This window comes from Cebidichthys violaceus, unplaced genomic scaffold, assembly GCF_023349555.1.
Source record: "Cebidichthys violaceus isolate CVI_PGR_0920_01 unplaced genomic scaffold, fCebVio1.0.p SCAF_15, whole genome shotgun sequence".
Lineage (NCBI taxonomy): Eukaryota > Metazoa > Chordata > Actinopteri > Perciformes > Stichaeidae > Cebidichthys > Cebidichthys violaceus.
The window spans coordinates 11,694,425-11,716,975 of record NW_027176318.1 but is presented as its reverse complement, the minus strand read 5'-3'; the positions used below and the strand labels follow the sequence as shown (position 1 = coordinate 11,716,975).

The 22,551-nt window shown below is 44.2% G+C and overlaps 2 protein-coding genes across 5 annotated transcripts in view; both read right to left on the bottom strand.

The window, feature by feature from the left end:
- The window catches only part of abca4a (ATP-binding cassette, sub-family A (ABC1), member 4a), a 30,187-nt gene extending 17,540 nt beyond the window's left edge, over positions 1-12,647 (bottom strand). For both annotated transcript variants that reach the window (XM_068710069.1, XM_068710070.1), the window contains exons 1-11: positions 12,582-12,647; positions 12,054-12,147; positions 11,800-11,941; positions 11,438-11,577; positions 9,494-9,621; positions 8,326-8,523; positions 5,761-5,850; positions 4,408-4,642; positions 3,175-3,314; positions 1,366-1,482; positions 452-649 (exon numbers count right to left, since the gene is read on the bottom strand). In XM_068710069.1, coding sequence (XP_068566170.1) covers positions 452-649; positions 1,366-1,482; positions 3,175-3,314; positions 4,408-4,642; positions 5,761-5,850; positions 8,326-8,523; positions 9,494-9,621; positions 11,438-11,577; positions 11,800-11,941; positions 12,054-12,147; positions 12,582-12,647 — 1,548 coding nt within the window. The remainder of the gene's footprint in view (positions 1-451; positions 650-1,365; positions 1,483-3,174; positions 3,315-4,407; positions 4,643-5,760; positions 5,851-8,325; positions 8,524-9,493; positions 9,622-11,437; positions 11,578-11,799; positions 11,942-12,053; positions 12,148-12,581) is intronic.
- An 853-nt stretch (positions 12,648-13,500) lies between these two features.
- Positions 13,501-22,551, bottom strand: part of arhgap29a (Rho GTPase activating protein 29a) — a 30,671-nt gene continuing 21,620 nt past the window's right edge. For 2 of the 3 annotated variants that reach the window (XM_068710071.1, XM_068710073.1), the window contains 12 exons: positions 22,409-22,546; positions 22,082-22,272; positions 20,271-20,440; positions 19,536-19,664; positions 18,481-18,579; positions 18,216-18,379; positions 17,230-17,418; positions 16,645-16,782; positions 16,111-16,346; positions 15,665-15,968; positions 15,464-15,572; positions 13,501-15,331 (listed from right to left, as the gene is read on the bottom strand). In XM_068710071.1, the coding sequence (XP_068566172.1) occupies positions 14,382-15,331; positions 15,464-15,572; positions 15,665-15,968; positions 16,111-16,346; positions 16,645-16,782; positions 17,230-17,418; positions 18,216-18,379; positions 18,481-18,579; positions 19,536-19,664; positions 20,271-20,440; positions 22,082-22,272; positions 22,409-22,546 (2,817 nt within the window). In that variant the 3' untranslated portion in view covers positions 13,501-14,381. The remainder of the gene's footprint in view (positions 15,332-15,463; positions 15,573-15,664; positions 15,969-16,110; positions 16,347-16,644; positions 16,783-17,229; positions 17,419-18,215; positions 18,380-18,480; positions 18,580-19,535; positions 19,665-20,270; positions 20,441-22,081; positions 22,273-22,408; positions 22,547-22,551) is intronic. The other variant, XM_068710072.1, reaches the window with a different exon arrangement.

Sequence of the window (22,551 nt, the reverse complement as noted above, 5' to 3'; positions counted from 1 at the left end):
CTCGACAGCTAGTGTGCTGCTGTGGCTCTCGCCCACCTGGGTAGATTCACCAGTCTCTGACCGGGCAGAGCCCGAAGACAGCTCGTCTAAATGCTTACATAACACCGAGAAGTGTATTGAGCACAGAGTGGTTAGCCAACCAGGGTGTTGAAATTAACAAGGGACAACACTTGGCTTAATTGGCTTATTTCGTGAATAGGCCTGTCCTAAATCTGGACATCTCAGGTGGAGTGAAATGTGGAAACAGCCCACGTTCTAGCCTTCAGAGCCCAATGGGAGAAGTTGGCTTAAAAACAATCCTGACACCTTATTCTCATCTGGAAACGTGGATCCGATTTTGATTCTGCATTCTGACACATTCCTCAAAATCCAGGCAGCGTCATTTTAAAGAGGCAGGTAGCGCCTGCTACAAGACAAGGCACTGCTGAAACGATAGCTGTGTTTCACTCACATCCCCGTGTTGGTTGAGCATCCGAATGAACCGGTCAGTGAGGTTGAAGATGTCTCGCCAGTCAAAGTCAGGCACGTCGGCCGGACGGTCCTCTGGTGGGCCGTTGTGCAGGAAGTTGAGGATGTGTTTGGAGGAGAACATGGGCTCCTCCAGACTCCTGTCAATGAAATCCATCACCGATGGATTGCGGATGGTGTCCTAAACACAAATGGAGGTCGGGGAATAGGCTTTATTCACCCTAGTTACCATTAAGAGCAAGACTTTGTTTTTAAGGATGGTTTTTCTGAGACACCGGTACAAACACAACAAAGCTAAACCAAGAGGAAAAGTGAAAGAACTTATTTAAGGCATTAACATTGTTATGAGATTTTTCTTTCACATTAAAGGCTAGAAAAGGAAAGAGAAGGGTAACTGATTAAACACAACAGTTATAGTTAATGTGAGGTGAATAAGGACAGTCGATGGGGTTTACAGGGAGGCTGAGAGGAAAACATAAGAGGAGTGATCGACACTTAAAGAGTAAGATGAGGTTCTATATTTAAGCAGGGAACATTGTGAACTGATGAGACCTCAGCAAAAATGTTCAGAGAGGAAACGATGAGGATAACAACATCATCAATCACCTTATTCAAAGGGAAAAGTGTTTGTGAATGGATGTCAGCTGAATGGAAACACAATGGTAGATTCTGATCACATCTACTGTAACGGGCAGTAGGACTGGTACATGCATGTCATGTTACACCATGTTACAATCAGCTGTCCCTTTTAAGAAAGTCAAATCCAGCGATTTGATCATTGATTCTTTTTACATTCAGTTGCATTTTGAAGAGGTTTTTACAACAAACACACTGTATGTGTCCTTGTTTCATGGTGTTCTGTTTAAACTATTCAGTCACGTTGTATTGCAGTCCTACCCGGATCATGTTGACTTGGACTCCATCTTGGAAAAAAGCCCAGATCTGAGGAGCCACTTCCTCCCAGGCCTTCCCCATCGTCCTCAGCCTCTCCAGCTCCTCAAATGTTGTGTTTGCCTGCAGGACAGATAGAAACGTGTGTGTGCATGGGTGTGTGCATGGGTGTGTGTGTGTGTGTGGGTGTGTGTGAGTGGTTGGTGTCTCAACATTGGAAGGACAGGAAATTATCAAAAATAAACATGCACACACAACTAGTCACAAATGCCCGTATCTGGGTGCACAACATTCAGAAATATGGGAACACATGTACAGAAGAACATGCTGGGGGGGGGACTTGTGTATACGCATGTACATGTAGGCCTACACAGCATTTAGAAACTCAAAAACACACACTGTCACTGTTCTCCTAATCTCCTGCTACATACCATTCCCACATTAAACTCTCTGTGAAAACAGGCTTTGCAAAGACAACACACACATTCTCACACAAATAATTCCCGCGGGCCTGCTCAGATAACCAGCAACTGTGCAACAAATGTGCTCTGTGACAAATCGTCAAATATTTACTGCACGCTTATCATTAAAACCCTGGCTGTGTGTGGGTACAGTGCCTTGTGTGGAAAATACCAAAGGCTGGCTACTTCAGTATTCAGTCATGTGCAGTGGGGGATGAAAGCGCTCAAGAGTACACCCAATTAAACGCCTTCCTCTTGTGTGTGTCTGATTTTGGGTGACAATGGGGACAATGGAGCCGGGGTGACAATGGAGGCTGTTGGTGACAACTGGCCGAATGCATTCAGCCTGCCCAGTGAATCCCAGTCAGTTTCCCACAAGTGAGTGCTTCCTCATTCCCCGGGGCCGTTTAAAAACAGCAAGCAGGAGGAGGACTGGGCTTCCTCGAGGTGGTTTCCTAAAGGGGGCAGTGGAGGAATCTCGTAGTTGGCCAAGATGTGTGGTATTTTCTGCCTGTATTTTGTACCTAACGTAGCACATATACCTACAGTACATACAGATGGTGCAACAAGTTTAGTTTGTCAAGTATTATCTACTAATTCTATCTACTACTATTATCTCTTTAAATGCTTTACTTTGAGTTTCTACTGAAACAAAGCAGGACGGCGTTAACAGGACGATAACAAAGAGCTAGTAGAGGCCGTGTTTTTGGTCTCGTAAAGTAATGGATTAACCTCTCAGTCGTTACTTTCTGAGTGCAATTAAGATCCCAATCTGAGGGAAGAGGAAAACAAAGAGAGCATTAAAGGTCAGGAAAGAGGAAACACAAGTGTGTGTGTCTCTCTTTGTGTGCGTCACACACGTCTTTAAGGACAGACTCGTTCTGCTTACACAACACTGAAAACGCTGTGGCGCCAGTGGACTGTGTGGCAGTCACCACAGCCGATCAGCCCGTGTTCTTCCATTGCAACCGAGCCATCCATGACTGCCGCCCCCCCGAAGGGCTTTGACCAGCACGTATCTACATCTAGACACAAAGGGCTGGACATGACATGAGGGAAGCTGATCCCCTTCTGAGGGTAGTGCATTGTTTACTGCGGTGGGCTTGCCTGCACACACAAAACAATCAAAGCTACGGATGTCATGGGAATCTGTTTCTATCTCTACACATTTGTCATTAGCTCTCCATCTTTGTGACTGATTAGATGCCACCTTTTATTTGTTCAATAATACCATCAACTATCTAGCATCTATTGAAAATAATACCCAAAGGCCTGCAGAGTCCTGCCAAAGTGAGTGAAGTGTATGAAACCATGGTTCTACACCATGAAATGCATCCACAGAGTTACTGATTACATTTCGTAGGATCTGCCGGACAGCCTGCGAGTCCGGAGCGTAGAGGATCCGTCCCATCAGCATCGGCTTCACAGAGTTCCACACAATCTTGGTGGCGGGGTTGGACTCCAGCTCTTTCATCAGATCGTTGCAGAAAGGAGCTGCAGGGAAAGTTTATGTATTATATAATGAATACGTTCTATGGGAAGTGGATAAATCATCCAGATATACTATAACTATGTATCATAATATACAGTGTGAAGATCGGATGAATAAACTGTTTTTGAAAAAATACTAATAGCCGTCAATCTTGAAAGAAGGAATAAAGAAATGTTCCTACAACATGTTGAGTCACAACAGGACTCAGAAATGCCCTCATCGTGATCCTACTTGATCTTAGGTTTATAGCCTTACTCTAACATCTGTCATACTATCATACTAATATACGTGTTACTCTAACATCTGTCATACTATCATACTAATATAAGTGTTACTCTAACATCTGTCATACTATCATACTAATATAAGTGTTACTCTAACATCTGTCATACTATCATACTAATATACGTGTTACTCTAACATCTGTCATACTATCATACTAATATAAGTGTTACTCTAACATCTGTCATACTATCATACTAATATAAGTGTTACTCTAACATCTGTCATACTATCATACTAATATACGAGTTACTCTAACATCTGTCATACTATCATACTAATATACGAGTTACTCTAACATCTGTCATACTATCATACTAATATAAGTGTTACTCTAACATCTGTCATACTATCATACTAATATAAGTGTTACTCTAACATCTGTCATACTATCATACTAATATAAGTGTTACTCTAACATCTGTCATACTATCATACTAATATAAGTGTTACTCTAACATCTGTCATACTATCATACTAATATACGAGTTACTCTAACATCTGTCATACTATCATACTAATATACGTGTTACTCTAACATCTGTCATACTATCATACTAATATACGTGTTACTCTAACATCTGTCATACTATCATACTAATATACGAGTTACTCTAACATCTGTCATACTATCATACTAATATACGAGTTACTCTAACATCTGTCATACTATCATACTAATATACGAGTTACTCTAACATCTGTCATACTATCATACTAATATACGAGTTACTCTAACATCTGTCATATTATCATACTAATATAAGTGTTACTCTAACATCTGTCATCATACTAATACATGTGTCCACTCACTGGTGCTGTTGTCGTACGTGTAGTGGCCCTGTGCCCTGTGGCCGCTGATGCCCAGGAAAGCTTTGTAGTTATTGTCCTCGTACCAGTTAAAGGAGGTGACTCGGGAGAAAGCGCCCTCAGTGTAGCCACACACCAGGCTGGAGGCCGTGGCCATCGCCTCCCTGAAGGACAGACTGCTCTGGAAGAGAGGAGTCATGACCTGGAGAAGCTCCCTGGAGCTGTTCCTCTGGTACAACTGGAGGATGAGAAGGTAAAACAGAGCGTGAATAAGACAAGATAAGAGTTAAAGATGTGTGAGGAGCAATCCCAGTGGACTGATCGATACAGACAATAAGCAACTGTGTGGACAAAAATCTGCTTCATTGATAAAAATGATTAATTACAGTGCAGTGTTTTGTTCCTGATCGCAGTCTCTGATGCAACAACTCAATGTTGTGCAACTTGTCACGGGTGTGTTTGTCACCTCTGGCTGATCACAGAACACACACGACTACCTGTTTACCAGATAAAGGAACACAATGTATGCATAGGAATGATCAGATGTGCAAGTAACAAAGACATCACCCTGATGCTATGCCTTTTTTAATCTATATGTTCTATTTGTAGATAAACAGAAGCATGACATGTTCCTTTAGCAGTTATCAAGTCTTAACCTCACTTAATTCATCACTACGCCCCACTTATCTGAAACACACCATCACAGAGCTGAAAATGAGTAGTTGTTGTTGTTGACACATAAATACAGTTATGTTCACTTAGCAACACTTCGGTAACACAGTTTCACGTTGTGTCTCCACTATCGACGGTCTGTGGTCCAGACAAAGAAGAGTGTCGCGCCAACAGGATGTCAGACTGTCAGCTACACCAACTATCCCATGGAAACATGCAACAAACAAAACAACGTTCATAGACACACCCACTGCATGATTAAGACTACGAGTACACCACAACTTACATGGATACAACCAAATATACATATATATAAATGTATATACAGTATATATATATATATATATATATATATATATATATATATATATATATATATATAAATATACTGTATATACGCACACAAACAGATCCCTCAATCACCTTAACGTTTAACCTTTTCCATGAATAGAGGCTTCACCTGTGCAGCCCCCGTGTTGTTTCCATTGGGATGCTCCATGATGGTGATGTATCTGTTTTTTTAGGCTGAACAGGCCTTTTCTGGATTTAGCCTTCCTATTACGCACTACACGATATCCCCTACTGTCTGTCTGCATGAAAAGGCCAGCAGGGGAAGCCACTGTTTCCTGACAGCTAAACATAGCAGGCGGTGAACTTCTAATGGTGCACTGGACCAAGCTTTACCTCTCGCAGCTTTACGGAGACAGCAGAGACGACCTGCACCCAGAGCTGAATTTCAATGCCTTCAGAGTGATTATCCAGCACAAGAGGAAGCTGCAGAGAAACACAGACGCATTCTTTGAACATGAGTACTTTTCTGTTTCTCCTAAACACAACTTCTTCCTGACACAGAGGAAGTTGCTATATCTCCTCCGTGGCCTCACTTTGTTTGTTTTCAAGATGAAAAAGGAAAGGATGATCCTGGCGCTTGAAGACAGACTGAAGTATTCGGATACATACGTAGTGTTATTAAAAGTTCTGTCTTGTAAGTCAATAGAAACTGATGCAGTGAAGAGACATATTGATCTAAGTGACGATCTTGTTTGTTTTATGTCAAATGTCATAAAATTATAATTATTTTTATAATAAACAGATTTATAAACAAACTATTTTACTAGAATAAGTGAAATTAGGTGATGAAATATGTAGTGACATGAACATGTTTTAGTGGACCAGAGAAAATTGTAAACAAACTGTGTCCACAGAGAAAGCTGTAATTGAGATTAAATGAGGAAAATGTATTTATATTGGGAAGAAGATGGCATGAAATGATGGCAAAACGCACTTTAGCCTTTCGCTGCTGTAGCAGAAGACAGAGACAGACAGAAGACTAAAGACAGAAGACAGAGACAGACAGAAGACAGACAGAAGACTAAAGACAGAAGACTAAAGACAGAGACAGACAGAAGACTAAAGACAGAGACAGACAGAGACAGACAGTTTGAGCCGGTCTCATGTGAGTGTGCCTGATGAAGCTGAGGCAGAGGTCGGCTGTCTGTCTCATTGTGTCCTGGGTTTACTTAAAGTGGCCTGTGATTACTGAAGAGAGGAGTGTCTCCTCACTAAGCTAATTACAGACAGCCTGCTCAGCTCATGCTCATGGCTGTTCATATCACCCGGACCTGTTGGAAGCATGTTGGCAGAACTTCAGCACAGTCTTCATTGAGCCACCAGCAGTTCAAGGAGGCCCTGCTTGAATGTGAGAAGGTCTTCACAGCAATGTGATGTTGATTCAATCATGTTTGAAGATTGAAATCACAGGTAAACGAGTTCGACCTGCACTCAGTATCTGAATTATTATCTGAATTATTATTGATATTTTTATTTTTTCAGTTTAAATTCCCACATATTTATTGCTACATTACATTACATTACATTACGGTCATTTATCAGACGCTTTTATCCAAAGCGACTTACAATTCAATATCTATCTACACACCGTAGACGCAGCTACGGGAGACATTCTGGGGTTAAGTGTCTTGCTCAAGGACACATTGACACGAGACTAGTAGAGCAGGAGCCGGGGATCGAACCGCCGACCCTGCTCTCCACTTAGCCACGGTCACCCCCGTAGTCACCCCACTAGTATCTTATATTTGTAGTAAAAGAATCTGGTTGTGTATTTTACTTACTTTACTTATGTTTTAAATATTCCATCCTTTTTCAAATATTAAAATATTGTCACTTGAAGTGCATATTTCATGCTTGTCTCTAATGGACACATTTGGGTTCTTGTAAAGCAAAGTTCTCTAACGTTCCTGCAGCATATAGACTGCATTTACTTGATATGCATGCCAACCTGCATGTCTCTGAGAACTGTTTGTCCCACCCTGTGAGTCAGAATCCTTGTGAAAATATTACCATCTGTTTATCGACTGGGAATGAACATAATTGCAGTATGATGGGCCTGTGTGGACTTGTTAGGTTTCACTTCAGTTGTGATTTGACCACAAACTGCCAGTGTGAAGTCAGACTTCAAGCGTTTAAACCAGTGAATGTACTAAAGATGAGCGGCATGTTCTGATCCGGGGTTAAAGCTGTGTGACAGCAATAAGCGACATCGTTAAATTATGATGACTCTAAAATAGTAGATGTTCATCTTTAAAAGAGTCGCTTTAAAATGTGGATGATGAGAATATAATGTTGTCAATCAGGAACCTAAACAGGTTTCCTATTTTACACGAAGCATCTTCAATTCCTAACACAGGGATGTGATTTATGTCCATGGCTCTGTTCCATCACTCACAAAACAAATGCTCTATTAACTTGTCATCAAGATATTAATTCATTAATTAGACACATACGTTAACGCTTACATGGCACTGCTTGATCCTATTTTGTCACATCCTGCCCAACACTACATATCATGACAGCTTCACCTCAAGTCATTCAGACAGTTGGCTCAGTCGTCAGTGAACAGCCTTTGAAAATCTTTGCAAATGAGCTCAAAAACATGGCGACAGTCCAACCACAGCTCTAAACTGGCCTTTTTGATCCATAAACTAAATAGATAACGTCTGTCAAAATGTATGCATTGCACTCATTTAGAGTGATGTTTCTATGAACTTCACACAGTCAGGACCACAGTGGACGGCTGTGACTGGTGTGAGCCGTGTGTAAGAGTGGAAACGGGTTCTCAATTACATTGTGATTGTTCTTAATAACAATGATGAAACATTAAATAACAGGCTGTAGCTCTTAGCAATAAACCTCGGCACATATTTAGGTCAAACCACAGCCAACACTGACCAGTCTGAAGAGCTTAAAGAAGTCAACGTTAGCATAGAATCTGTCCTCAATGATCTGCAGCCGTTGAGGGGTGAGGATGCACATGGCATTGCGAACGGCGTAGAGCCCTCTGCGGCTGGGGAAGACGAGGAAGCGCTCCAGCAGCGTCAGGCTGCAGGCAATGTCCTTCAAATGCAAGGCCGGAACCCCAAAGACAAACTGCAAAGAAGTGGAAGTGGACAGGAGACGTGCGTTAGTTTACACTGCAAGGACTGAAGCATTACATTCTGACATCAGTGATATAATATCATCTATTATGGAGCTTCACAGGTCAGTATCTTCTATTCTGTTGTTTCCTGCTTCACCTCAATGAATATGTTGATATAGGTGTGTATGTGTTTTTGTTTCCTTTACACTGTCACTATTCATGTGGTACGTGTGTTGGTTTGGGTGTTTTGAAGTTGGTTGGTGTATCCATAGTCAATGTATTGCCATAGTAGACTAGGTGTCCCTGAACGCCTCCAGCACTGGAGTACAACAAAGAGCTGCTCTGGACTGGGGCAGCAGCAGAGCTACTTTTAGCTGCTGGATGAAAAGCTCACTTAAAGAACAACTTAAGTTTAAGTTTAAACTGTATTTAGAATATTTTTACCGCTTCATCTTGCTGTCAGGCTGAACTAAAACGTATTGCTCTCTTCAATGAAGACTCCTTTCACAGAAACAGTCAAGTTTCAGTTTAGTTTAGTTCCCCATCGTAAAATGAATTACCCACAATTCATAGCAACGTGACATTAAATACGGTGTTACCAGTGGAAGCATGGAGACGTAAACACACAGGTGTTCAGCTTGGCATATTGAATGTATACAGAACAGCTTCAGACAGCATCACTGACACCATTGAATCAGAGAGAACATGTTCCCAGAGGCACTACAAAGGGAGCGAGTCTGTACTTGCAGGAGACTTAGTCACAGGAATCTAGAGTCTAGAGTGTGGTGTGTAAGGTACATGTTGGGTCGAGGCTGGCGGATGGTGACAGTCTTCTCTTCATCGGTTGTGTTTCCAACACTACACAAACATCTCATTGAAGCGCGACACATGTACCCCGAGCTACTGAGCCCTGTCGTGCGTGTGTGTGTGTGTGTGTGTGTGTGTGTGTGTGTGTGTGTGTGTGTGTGCGTGGCTGTGTACCTGTTCAGGCCTGATCTGGGCATTGACTAGCTGATACACCACAGACTCCGTCAGAGGAATGTCTCTGAGCAGGAATGATGTCAGAGTCTCATCGTCCTTCAGGATGGTCTCCACCTTTACTCCTCGGCCTACATAGAGAGACAGAGGGAGTTCATGAATGAAAATGACCCAACAGGAGACCTGTCACTACTATAACAATTCACCCTAACTATTGTTGTCTGTGCTCGACAGAAGCAAACTCCATCATCAGGCAGTGGATGCTGGATAACAAATTTTGGGCAAGTTTTGACAAATCTGTTGTATTAAAAGGTTATGAACATAGGATGAGGACACTACCTCTGCACCGCCTCATTATTCAGCGGCCTGTCTGTGCATGAATAAACGTCACTCTGTCATGCAAAGTGCTGGTGTGGGCTGCATCCAGGTTCAGCCCTACACAGACGCTAGTTTCTGTTGAAGCTTTCATTCGCCCACTTGAAACCACAAAGAAACCAAGAAGCCAGAAAGAGAGAGGAAAGCCCAGAAGAATGTTTGAAGTCCTGTTCCTGTCCGAGAGGTGGTGGACAAAGTGACCTGACAGACCAGCTAGCCCGCACGACAAATGACAAAATGATATCTGCTCAATTGATGCAAACTAGTTGTTTTTGTGGTGAGGTTGTGCACACCAAGTGAAAATGTATGACGCACTGATCACTAAAACAAAAGTCCCTTTACTGTCATTTGTACACTTTGATTCTCATGTGGATTAAACAAACAAGATAAAACTGTTAATTAGTGGACTGATCAGCTGCTGGCAGGCTAGCAGTCTCCCTCTGCTTCCGTCTTTGTGCTAAACTAAGCTAAGCTAAGCTAAGCTTCATATTTACGGGACAAAGAGGTTATTGTTCTTGTCATAAAACTCTCCACCAGAAAGCAAATAACTTCCAAAACAATCTATTACTCTAAGAATATCCAAAGTGACATCACTGGCCGTCAGACAGCATGCTTTCTTTAGGTACAGGTCATTATGGGGAATACAACTATAGACGGACAAAGGTGCACATACACACACACACACACACACACACACACACACACACACTTGCTCACAGTCAAGGGCCTTGCACATACAACACACATGTTCACTCAAACACTTCCTGTTTAATACCAGTCTTTTTTCAACAGTTACATAACTTGGTTCTCAACCAAATTCAGTTTTCTGTCCTGGGCCTCATGGGAACTTGTGTGGAATGTGGATCCATATCTCTGTTAGCTCTGTTGGTCCATCTGCATACTTCTCTGTGAGAGTGGCAGCAGAGGGAGCAACCAGACGCAGTCATCCACAGGCTGGAATGCACTCATTCCAATCCCATCATAAAGGTTTGTTTTGCTGGGTAACACACTGTGTAGACAGTGTAGATGTACACAGTGTTATATGACGTATATTTGATATGTTGACATGAACAGAATGGTTTGCATGCACCTGTGTTTCTACAGTATGCTTTTCATGAGAGGAGCACGGACAGAGGGCGCGTGAACAACACACCAGTGGTGAACGTAAGCAGCTTACATTATGGACCTCTCTTTAACTCATGTCATGTGATCCTGCTACAGGCTGCACAGCTATGACTGATGGGAACATGTGTACAACATGACGTAGACTGTGATGCTGCTGTTGACCAGATGATGCTTCCATGACTTGATATTTCCTGTCCATTCTCCTCACCATTAGCCCACAAAAACCCAGAAGTTTAATGATATCAAAGTATGTTCTTCCAGGAGCAGGAGACTAAGAGCGGCTTGCAATGCTGAGTCATGCTGTAAATTAAGATTTATACAAACTTCCAACTGAAAAACTTTACTGGGTAATCCAGAAGTCACATCTCCTCCAGTGAACCATCTAACCAGAAGGACGTTGGGTTTGCCTCTGCAGACAATGTGTTGATGAACGGCTGGAGCACTGACCTGACATCTGTTCGGGATGGGTGCGCAGTGTGTCCATGAAGTTACTCATAGCATTCAGTTCTGTCCAGAGGCGCCCGAGCTGCAGAAACGCCGGGTCGCTAAAAAGAAGCTCCTGGGCATCCGTGTAGAAACGAGCCAATCTGAGGTCAGTAACAAACCACACGTATTGCTCGTTGAACAGCAGATTAACAGCATACACCGTCACACATGATCGAATGCACACACGGATCATAATCCAGAGACATTTAAACATATTCTCATTGACTTCACTACATATTTCTGCCCTTTCATCTCAGATCAAAAGGAATTCAACACCTCCGGTTTAAAACAGCCTCCCTCTACCAGCCCAGGCTGACGCTTACATGGAGTTGTTGTAGTTGGACACCAGGCCGGGAGATTCCCCCCGGGTGGGGTATTGAAAGCAAGGGTTGTTGGCATTACAGAAGATTCCCTGGATCCATGGCAGGACCCCCGTGGAGGGCATGGCCTTGTTGGGGAAGTGGCCTGCAGAGGAGACACTGTTGGCTTTCAGAGCTTTACACAAGTCATTTATGAATATATGTGAATAAGACATCAAATGTTTGTGTTATTTTCTGGTAAAAATACGTTTGCATACATTCATGTTGACGGTAGAGTGGATTCACTCGTCTCAGCCACACGAGCCCCATGACCAGCATAACGGGCCACATGATCTCCATGAAGAAACGCACCTGGTGGAGAGGATGAAGGTAAGTTTGAAGGTAGTCAAACAGATGTGTTTGTTGGATGAAGAAATGCAAAGAATTGACCTGGACACTATATATATTTTAATGATTAGTAAACTGGTCCGATAGGTCAATAATGCCCCAGCACTAAGAAATAGCTGAACAAATAAAACAAACAGATGAGTAGCTACAATAGAAAGTATGCTACATGATATGATGACAAGCAACAACATAAACTGACAAAGTTATTTAATAGATCACATGTGTAGGTCTATGAGATATTTTCACGTCACATACATTTTGGAAGCCAAATATTGCTTCCTTTGTGCTTAGTTTTAAGCACAAAGGATATTAGTGGCCTTTAAAACATATCTAAGAAGTAGTTCCTATAGTTCAAGCATTCAGCTGGAGTGTAGAATTGATGGCGGAGTGGATTTTACCCTCTGCCTCCTGCGGACGGTCCAGTTCTTCCACAGCAGGAGTTTGACCTCTTCTCCTGCCCCCATGGCGCCTCTTCTTTACCCCTTGGGGGCCGGCACCAGACAACAAACCTGTATTCAACCGGTCCACATTACTCTCACAAGCTCAACGAAGCTACTCCCAAGATCTAGAAGAAGATTTAGGACTTAAACAATCATTTGCATTTGGAAAGCTGGATTTTGTGGATGAAGTCCTGTGTCGTCCGTTCATCCTGAGTGCTCAGCTCCGTAATGAGGTCAACGAGCTCAAGACTCTCCACATGGTCAGCAGAACAAGAATAGAGCGTTCCTCATGCTCCAGACGTTCTCAGCTCTAGTCATGGTTAAAGTCACTGCACTGAACATCAGCCTCAGTACATGTAGCAGAATGACCTTTAACCTCCGTCAGGAACAACTACTGTGCAATGCTACGGCTGCCACATTACTATTAAATATATGTGTTGAATAAAGCATGGCTACAGCTCAGAAGGACATCACTTACCTCAGAAGAACACTTGCACTGTAGAGAGAAACCCAATACACAAAGCGCAGCGCCGCATATTCTACCGAGTGCTGCTCCACAGCTAGAACCCAGAGCTTGTGAACAGTTAAGCAGATTGATTTTAATCTGCTTTCTCAGTGCTGGGAGACTACAAACAGACGAGAGCATTAGCAGAGGCCTGCATGACCTAACCACCTGGCCTACGCTGTACTGCATAATCCCACAACTGGTAAACAATTAATATGCAACTTTTCATTTGAACATCTCTCTAGATCCACAGGCTGCCATGCGGCTCGGTTAATGACTTTACTGTAGAACAATAAACAATACGACTGCATAACTTCTAATCATGGAATTAAAAAGTTGAACGTTTCTGAAGGAAGAAGACGGACCATCATGGAATTTGTCAGATATATTTTAATAAGTTACAAAAGGGTGTTTCATGTACCTGTTGTTTTTTTTACACTGAACCTTTCAACATTCTGTCAACCGTGTACATTACCATGAAAAACAGATACCATTTAAATACATGATGCACTCCTGTTGCAGAGACGCTGTAAGGTTTAGGTCACTGATCAAACTAATTCAGGTGTAAAAAGAAAAAACAGCTTTGGCTATTAAGAAATGTAAAAGTTATATCAAAATAAGAAAGAGAACACCATGATACAGTCCAGTGGCATTCCTAAAAGCTTTTCAGATCAGTGTGTGTCGACACCATACAAGTCAACAGTATAAAAACAAGTGCATCACACCCTTTGCAACTGGTGCTTCATCACATTACCAAATGCCAATGCAGGTACCCAGTACAGCATTTAACAGAGGGCGTTACGTTGCTTTATACACAAGCTATTGTGACATTATTAACTACAACCGAAATGTAACATTCTGACTGAGCAGAGACTCAGGGATGTGAGTGTTGATAAGTGCACCATGCTGTGAATACATGCACTACTGTAACGATTGAAACAGAGTTTTTTGGTATATAAACATAGTGAGCCTGTAAGAACGTGGTACAAAATATTCAAATAAAAACGTAATTGCACAGTTTAATTTTTTTATAAATATTCTGACCAGGTGCCAGAGTATACCGGGCTAAATGACACGTCGGTGAATCATGTTAATATACAGCATTTTAAGTGCATCTTGTCTGTTGAGGACCGAAGGTGTCCACCGTCAAAGCACATCTGGGACTTGCAGATGTTTCTTACTCTCTGTATATTACAATATGGCACACAGTGTTGGAGCAGTGTTCTTGTAGACCTCTGCTGACTCTCAGGCGATCACACAAAGTGAGCCTCTCGATGCTCGACCTCCTGGAGGCGCCTGGGCCTTAGTCTCTGGTACACTGGTTTGGCCTGGTTCGGGCTCAGTTCCTCGGGACTAGAGCTGGGAGACTGAGACATGGCTCCCTGCTCGGCCTCATCGTCTTCCTCAAGAGGCTCATCTACAGACACCTCTATCTCAATCCCCAACTCCTCATCATCATCCTCCTCCTCCTCCTCCTCCTCCTCATCATCCTCTTCCTCTGCGCTGTTAGCTAATGCACAGTTCTGCAGCTCTTTGACTTTGCTCCCCGACGGGGGCTTGTAGAAGGTCCCTGGGGGGGGCTGTAGAGTTCTGGCAGCCCTGAAAGCTGTTGCGACAGGATTGTACTTGATTACATTGTCCTCCCTTCTTAAAGTCCTGCTAGGTCGCACCGCAACAGTGTAGGGTCTGTTAGGGAAGATGGTGCTAATGCTCCCGGTGGTTCCCAGGGAGAAAGATGATGAAGATACAGAAGCCGTCACGTTGCCGGCATCCACTGCTGCACTCTCTGTGGGAGAACTGGCCACAATTCTGACAGTCCTGGAGTCATGCTTGTACTGTTTGTCCCAAGTTCTGCGTAACGTCTGGGTGTCAATGAACGTACCCCGGTAATGTGTACCCACTCGCAATTTTGTATTCTCAGTTTCGTCCACCTCTTCGATGGATTGGTCGAAGCTGCCTCCCTTCCGGTCATCCTGCTCGGTGCTGTTCCGCGTGTTGTTCTCGTCTACTTGGCCTCGGCTGAGGACACGTTCAGCCGGCAGGCTCACCGGCCGGGACGACAGTTTGCTGCGAGGGTGTCGGAGCAGGACCCTGGCGACCGTGCTATGCTGAGAACGACTGAGGCCTGTCTCTCCGGGTTTGGGGACCTCTGGGACGCCCGATGACAAAACCCCATTGAAGGGCTCCAAGTCCACTTCATCGACTTTGAATAGAGAGATCAACAACAGGTCAAACATTAACATATCCAGTCAAATGCTGTGGACATACAGACAACATCCAGCAGCCAGTGACCTTAGTGAATTATTGGGCTACCTATCTTTGTAACAATACTGACCTGGTTCAAAGTCGCTCCCATTGAGGCGGGGCACGGTCTCCTGAACCTCAGCAAACAAATGGGAGGAAGGAATCATGGAGGAATGCCTCTTATACACCTTAGAGCTCTGCTGTAAGAAAAGACAGGAAACAAGGTTAACCTATCACTTCATGTTTAATGTGCCGTATATGATATTAATGTGGAAACACAAAAACAAATTACCTCCTTAATGTCTCCCAGCGACTTTGAGTGCCTGCTCAGCTGCTGCTCCTTCTCCTGGTCGGCGTGGCGGGCTTGAGCGTCAGCCTCTGTAGGCGAGGTGCGACTCAGCGGACTGAGCGGCGTGTCAAAGATCATCTGGTAGTGTCTGATCAGAAGTTCAACCACGAGCGCCTGATACGGGTAGTCCACCAGTGAGGAGAGGGAGACTTCGGCGTCCGCCTGCCTCGGTTTGATCAACGTCGGGCCAAAGATGATGCCCAGGTTGCTGGCGGTCATCTTGTTCTCCTCCGATTGCTCCGTCACCCTGGAGAGAGGACGGGTTATTAGATTTAGATCACGTTAGACTTTAAAGTCCTGACCCGTTCAAAGTCATCGGTTCTCTATTGAACAGCGTATTACATACTGAGATTTAAGCATAAAGTGATATATGACTGAGGCCGCTGTACCGATGCAGATGCTCGATCAGGAACTGCAGGGTCTTGTAATGAACTGGTGGCAGCTGCCTCAGTAGGTCCTTGATCTTGAAGAGGACCCGGTTGAGGTCCACGCTGACCTGGGCCGGGGTCACCGGAATGGGACTGAGTCTCAATGCTTCCAGTTCCTCCACAATGACACTCTGACTCTCCTTGGCCAGGCCGATGAAGTCGTTATAATATCGGAACAGGATGAGCGGCTCTGGAAGCTGCAGAGGAAACAAATGAAACAAGGATGTTAATAATAAACAGAAACAATTGAATCGTTTGAGTAAATAGACAAGTGGGACGGAATTAGAAAAAAGATAAGCAGCTGGGGGACAAGAGGGGGAGTTATGTACCAAAATAAATAAAGAGAAATAAACACCACCGCAGTGGTTCTGTTCTGTAGAGCACACATTTAACCAGCTCCTATCCTCTTCTGGATGACCCTCTTTGTGGGTGTAAGTAGATTTACAATAGCCCAGTATGTATTATGCTACGGAGAAGGTTTCAGAAGCAGCCCACCTGTCTCAGGTAGAGTTTGAGGACGTTGCTGATGTCGTGGGGATAAAGCTCGGAGAGCTCCACCAGGTCCTTTCCATTCTCGAAGGCCTGGCACAGCTTCTCCACCCGAGACTTGGCTCCGTTCACTCGGTAGATTCCCTTCACGGCACAAAAACAAACGTCAGTCAACGCAGGAGAATGAGACGCAACTTCTAGGATCACCACGGCACAACCGGGTTATCACTGCGGCTCATTATTAATACCACACACACTGTGCATTATTCAGTTCATGGGTTAACAGCAAATGGAGCAAACTTTAGGTTTAAGAATGCGATGTGGGTCAAAGAATTATACAAGATAAGTTGAATTGAGGATGAATTTTCAGTTTTAACAGCATTCATTTGGTGCAAACAGCAAACTGGTGCCAAATGTAACTAGTATGTCATCATTAAAACAACATTCATCTTGAAACATTATCATGATCACTGACATTAATGCATTGGCCACAGTATTGTATCCTTTTCAGGGAAGCCAAAGAGAAGAAGCCACACCCTAACAACAGGATATTCACACATGTTATTATCGCTCATATTTGACTGAAGCTACCTTTATGTTGAGAGCTCGGTTCTCTATTTCTGATGTGCACTTCCTGATGATGAAGGGGATGCAGTCCTGACAGTTCTTCGCTGCCTGAGTGAAGTCAATGCCGAAGAGGTGTAGCTTCCCCTGGAGCTTCTTATGGCCGCACTGGATGGCCAGCGTTTCCAGACACTTCTTATGGCAGGCCAAGGAACACTGCATATACATAAACGTAGTGAAAAGCACGTTGGTTGAAAGTGAACGACTTTCTCACACCGCTGACGGGCAGAGATGAAAACAGAGGGTGGAACTGAAGCTTGATCATTATAGAAGCATAAAAGCAGGATCGAGTTTGAAGTTAACAGTTACACAACCAATCAGAAACAACCACTTACTGTAAATGCAACTCAAATAAAATGTCTACATCTCTACTCTTTATAGCTTCATGTGTTTTTAACTACGCCTCAGCATGAAGACAAGGAAAGCTTCATGTCTGGTAACTCACTGAACCGATGGAATGATTCCAAAGCACCACAGAGTCTTATTCTTACGTCTCCCAGCATCAATAACCCACTTAAATAAAGACGTGTCCAGTGAGTTCTGTTATGCTCTTTGTATCAGTGTATCCAGTAAATATGGAAAGAAACTGGATCTAAAGTGAACAGGGGGGCACAGGGGACCAACAGAAAGTCTTCAGTTTCCACTGCCCGACCTCGACCGAGACCAGTTGGTGGACTTGGTCTCTGAAGAGAGCCTGGGGCCACTTTCAAAGTCTCCCTCTATTCAAGAGTTTTGATGAGGGACGAGGTGGTCTTGCTCTTTTGTTTTTGTTTGATTTTTGCTCACCATGAGCGATAAAGACGCCATTGTGAAACGTTGGCAATGTTCCTGTTGAACTGGAAGAACTCTGAATGCTGTGGACTCATTCAGTGAGGGTCCAGAGAGGGCTCATGGTTGGTGTTTTGTTCCATTAGTTCCAAAACAAAAACCAAAAGAAAGAACACCAGGGTTACCTCCTCACACTCTGCTCCATGAAACACCACCAGGCCGTCGCACTCTCGACACTTGGACGGCGCTCTGAGCTTCCTCAGCTTGTGGGTTTGAGCCGCCTTGGACATCTGGGTGTTTCTAAAGGGACCCGGGGAGCTGGCTGTTTCGATCGCCATCTCACTCAAACCTGCAGAGTGGAGGGAGAGAAAGAACCAATCAGTAGAAGCCAAGTTCCTTTCTTCTTGTATTCAGTGTAGGAACACATTGAAAGCCTCCCGTTTGACTGACCGTTATCAGAGGGCGAAGGAGGCTCTCTGTCGTCCAGGTCATCAGCAGACGACATGGTGCCGGTGGAGGGGGTTCTGGGTAATCTCCTCTTGAAGTCTCCTGAGCAGTAAGGCAGGACACACCAGTAAGTCAGCATCTTCACTGCTATATAAAGTCCGTTCTACTAGTTCCTGTCTCACGTGGTCTACGGTGCAGTGGTGGGACTGGGAGTGAGAACTACTGAGAGCTGGACTGGGACAACCTTCCTGACTTTAAAGTGCCAAAAGAAGAGGTGTGGTCAGCTTCACGTTGTTGATGATCACATCACCAGTAGGGATGGCTGGTGATTCACACCTCCATTGAGTGGTCACTTCAAATACGCTCCATTTTAATAATGTGGTTGATTTTCTAATGAGCCCAATAAGAAGGCTCATCAGGGATTCTTGATGTATTGATAATTTATTTACTTTATATTGAATCAGTGGAAGTGTCAGCTGATAGGGAACACATAATCTATGTGAACAGACTCCTCTGCAAACACGTCCCGATGTTTAGGAAGCAGATCTGTCCACGGTCATTAAACTGTCTGTGAAGCATACGAACTGTCGCACAGCAACAGAGGAAAAGATTTCTCGTGTTTGCTGCTTACTGTTCAACAAAGAGGCACTCTGTCAGTGGTTGCTAAGCCGCTCGACTCTGAGATAACATACTAACAGAGTTGGGTGAACATCAAGTTCATAAGGAAAAAAAATGTGTGCGAGCCCTGGGGGCAACTTGAGACAGTCAGCGCTGAGGAATGCTCATCCCGTCTGTCTTCTGCAATGTGTGGCGTCTTTGGCAATTACACAAGGCCGACTCTACCGCCAAACGTAGAGATAAGTGTTGTGCAACAGCCGGGGCAAAGCGAGAGATGTGGCTTTCTTGGCTAGGCGGTAAATGTGTTTTCATTATCAGCATGTAAAGATTCATGCAGAAGATCAATGTAGTTAATAATTAGTCTCATTTAACTTGTAGGTAGATTAAGATGACATTTTGAGGTAAACTTAAACTGAAGCTGCCGCCCTGAACGGCCCTACCTGGGCTCGCAGTGGGTGAGTCCATAGACCGGGACTCACTGCTCCCTCCGGCACTCTCAGAGTCGCTGCACATACCTCCACCCTGGCTGGCCGAGGCCCAGGGACGGAACGAGGCCTGAATCCGGAGTCCTGGATGAAGACCAATCAAAACACTGTCACGGACAATATTACAGCCCACTCGTGTTGTAGATGGAACTTTTGCATCTCTTCCTTCATTACAGACTTTACACAAAACAGAAATGTTACTGAAATGACTTTCAGTCATAACTGGACTCGTTTTAGTGGGTATGCAATGTGCATATCTTTGTTTTTAATGATCTGGTTTATTAACAGAGTTCCTAAATGTCTTTCATTTGATCGGTGCAGAATCTCTAAAACAACACCTACATGACCAACACGCCTCCAGAGTGTCAGTAGCTCACTACTGCTATCTGTTCACCTAAAAGTCAAGAGCCATTAACCACGGATGCACCGATCAGCTAAAGATCTGGGAGGATGATAACAACACGAGCAAACCGACACAGTAGAGTGTTTGGTTGTCTTCACACTTCACTTCCTATTTCAAAATGTTTGCAAGTTACTCATAAAACAAACTGTCTTGCACATGGCTGCACAACATGTTGGTCAATGTTGGCAGTGTAGAAGATATGATCTCTGTCTCTCTTCAATGCTGCTTAAAAGATTACAAGACTCTAGAAGAGCAGGAGCTATCAGGCTAAATGTAGACCTGCGTACCTTGGATGTCAGCGCTACTGCTGGAGTGCCTTTCGGCAATCTTGGCATGCTGGGCAGTGACCGGACTCTCCATGTCATCTGCACCGAGGAGGTCAGAGGTCACAGATGCCTGTGACAGGTTGCTGTGGGACGAGTGGCTGCCGCTCAGCAAGCGCTTGTTGAACAGCATCCTGGGAGGAAAACGATGATGTAACTATATTCTGTGAGACATTCTACATGGAATAATTCTAACTATAATCATAAGTCAATTTACATATCATACATCAACTTAACAGGACAAAGGGAGAAATCTAAAGTACAATTCAATCAAATCTCGTACTGTTTTATGTTAAAGTATCTGACATTCCACAGCATTCCCATGTAACACCAGCAATAACTCTAGAACAGTCTAGAAGTGCTCCCTCTCTACACTCATTTCAATTAGAACTGCATCTGTAGTTCCTACACTGTGTGATCAAATCACAGAGTGTATGACAGAGAACTGAACAACGATGACATCATGAGGACCAGCCCCACCTCACCACCAAAGACAGCCGTTAACTTGCGCTTAACGATGATTAGCCGAGGGGCTTGTGAATGGCCGATGTGCAATCCAGGCCAGTCATTGTTACCGAAGTATCCTAATGCTTCTCACAATATAGAGTATGTAGGTCAGCGGTCTATAATTAACCTTTTGAAAACCAATGCTGTGGATGCATGTGTGCGTGTGTGTGTGTGAGAGTTTCATTTCCTCTCAGCCAAGCTGAATTCTTTTGATCAGAGGGATCAGAGTTGAGGGGTGGGGGGAGAAAACTAAGTAAGAACAAAGCACTCTCTCATTTCTGTCTGTCTGTCTGTCTGTCTGTCTGTCTGTCTGTGTGTGTGTGTGTGTGTGTGTGTGTGTGAGAGAGAGAGACAGACAGACAGAGAGAGAGACCACAAATCTGTGTCAACTCCCTCAAAAGGAAACAAACTGCTATTTTTAACCACGTACCACAAGAACTGGTACTGAAACATGACCACCATGTGTTCCACAGTGGTCAGAAACAATGTTGTGTGTTTAACTTCAGCTACTGAAAACGTTCACAGAGGTGAAGCGAGAGCGATGGTAAGTCCACTGCTCCTCTCTCCCGTGACCGCAGTCGTTTCCGCAGGAAGCCCTGACCAACCCGATTGTTTAACGCTTTCAATAACAAGCTGTCTCACTCCGTCACTCCAGCTACATTCCACTGTGTCACTGTCGACCATGCTCCCTCAACTCCCTAAGACGCAAGCTTTAAGCTGTTGATATGAAAAAAATACTGAAAATCTGTTCAAATTGATAGAACATTTCAAATTAATTAAATTACATTGAAATAAACTCAGGCACGACCAGCTGGGAGGAGACCCCGAGGGAGGCCCAGGACCAGGTGGAGGGACTATATCTCTGATGTGGCTCGGGAAAGGGAAGTTTGGGGTCCCCTGCTGGAGCTGTTGCCCCCGCGACCCGATCCCAGATAAGCGGTTGAAGATGAGATGAGATGAAATAAACTGTCTTACACAAATAACTAATTCCTCTATAAAACCAGAGAAAGTAAATATAAACACTGATAACTAAGAGGGCTTACTTATAAGCTGATATTCCAGTTATGTTCATTATTGTATACCTACCTACCTACGTTATAATATGACGCACTGTGATTAGGTTTACACATCTATGTTCTCAAAGTGAAAGGTTCATTGCACTGCACGGTTTAACTTTTAGGAACAGAAAGTTTATCCTCTTAAATGGCCTGTAAACCCCACAGTGACGCCACTGAACCGCGTGTTGCAGCAGGGTCTTGACGTCTCACCCTGTGCTTTGTGTCACGGCAGAATCAAACGAGTGGGACTCCAGGCGAGGCCCGTCAGTGGGGAGACCCCTGACAAAGTCGATGTAGCGCTGGCCCGGCTCGTACAGTTTGGCATTCTCACACAGACTCTGGTGGTTGACGGGAAGGGACACGACCTGGGCCTGCTGGAGCTGGAACCAGTTCACCGTCATCTGAAACAAGGACCGTGCAACATTAACCCGTGCCTGAGGTACGGAGTGCCGCCTCGTTAGCGGGGGTTAGTTGGTGTAACATTTTAAAAACAACATTTGTGACAAACGTTTTCTCAGTGAACAAATGGGAACTCACGGCCTTCAGGGTGAGGTCGCACTGGGAGACCATCTCTCGGATCTGAGTGATGATCTCACTCTTGGTGTTGGCCAGATCCACTCTCTTGTCCCCAACATCAACCTGACATGCTTTGCAGTGCTCCCTGGCCTCATCGGCCTTCA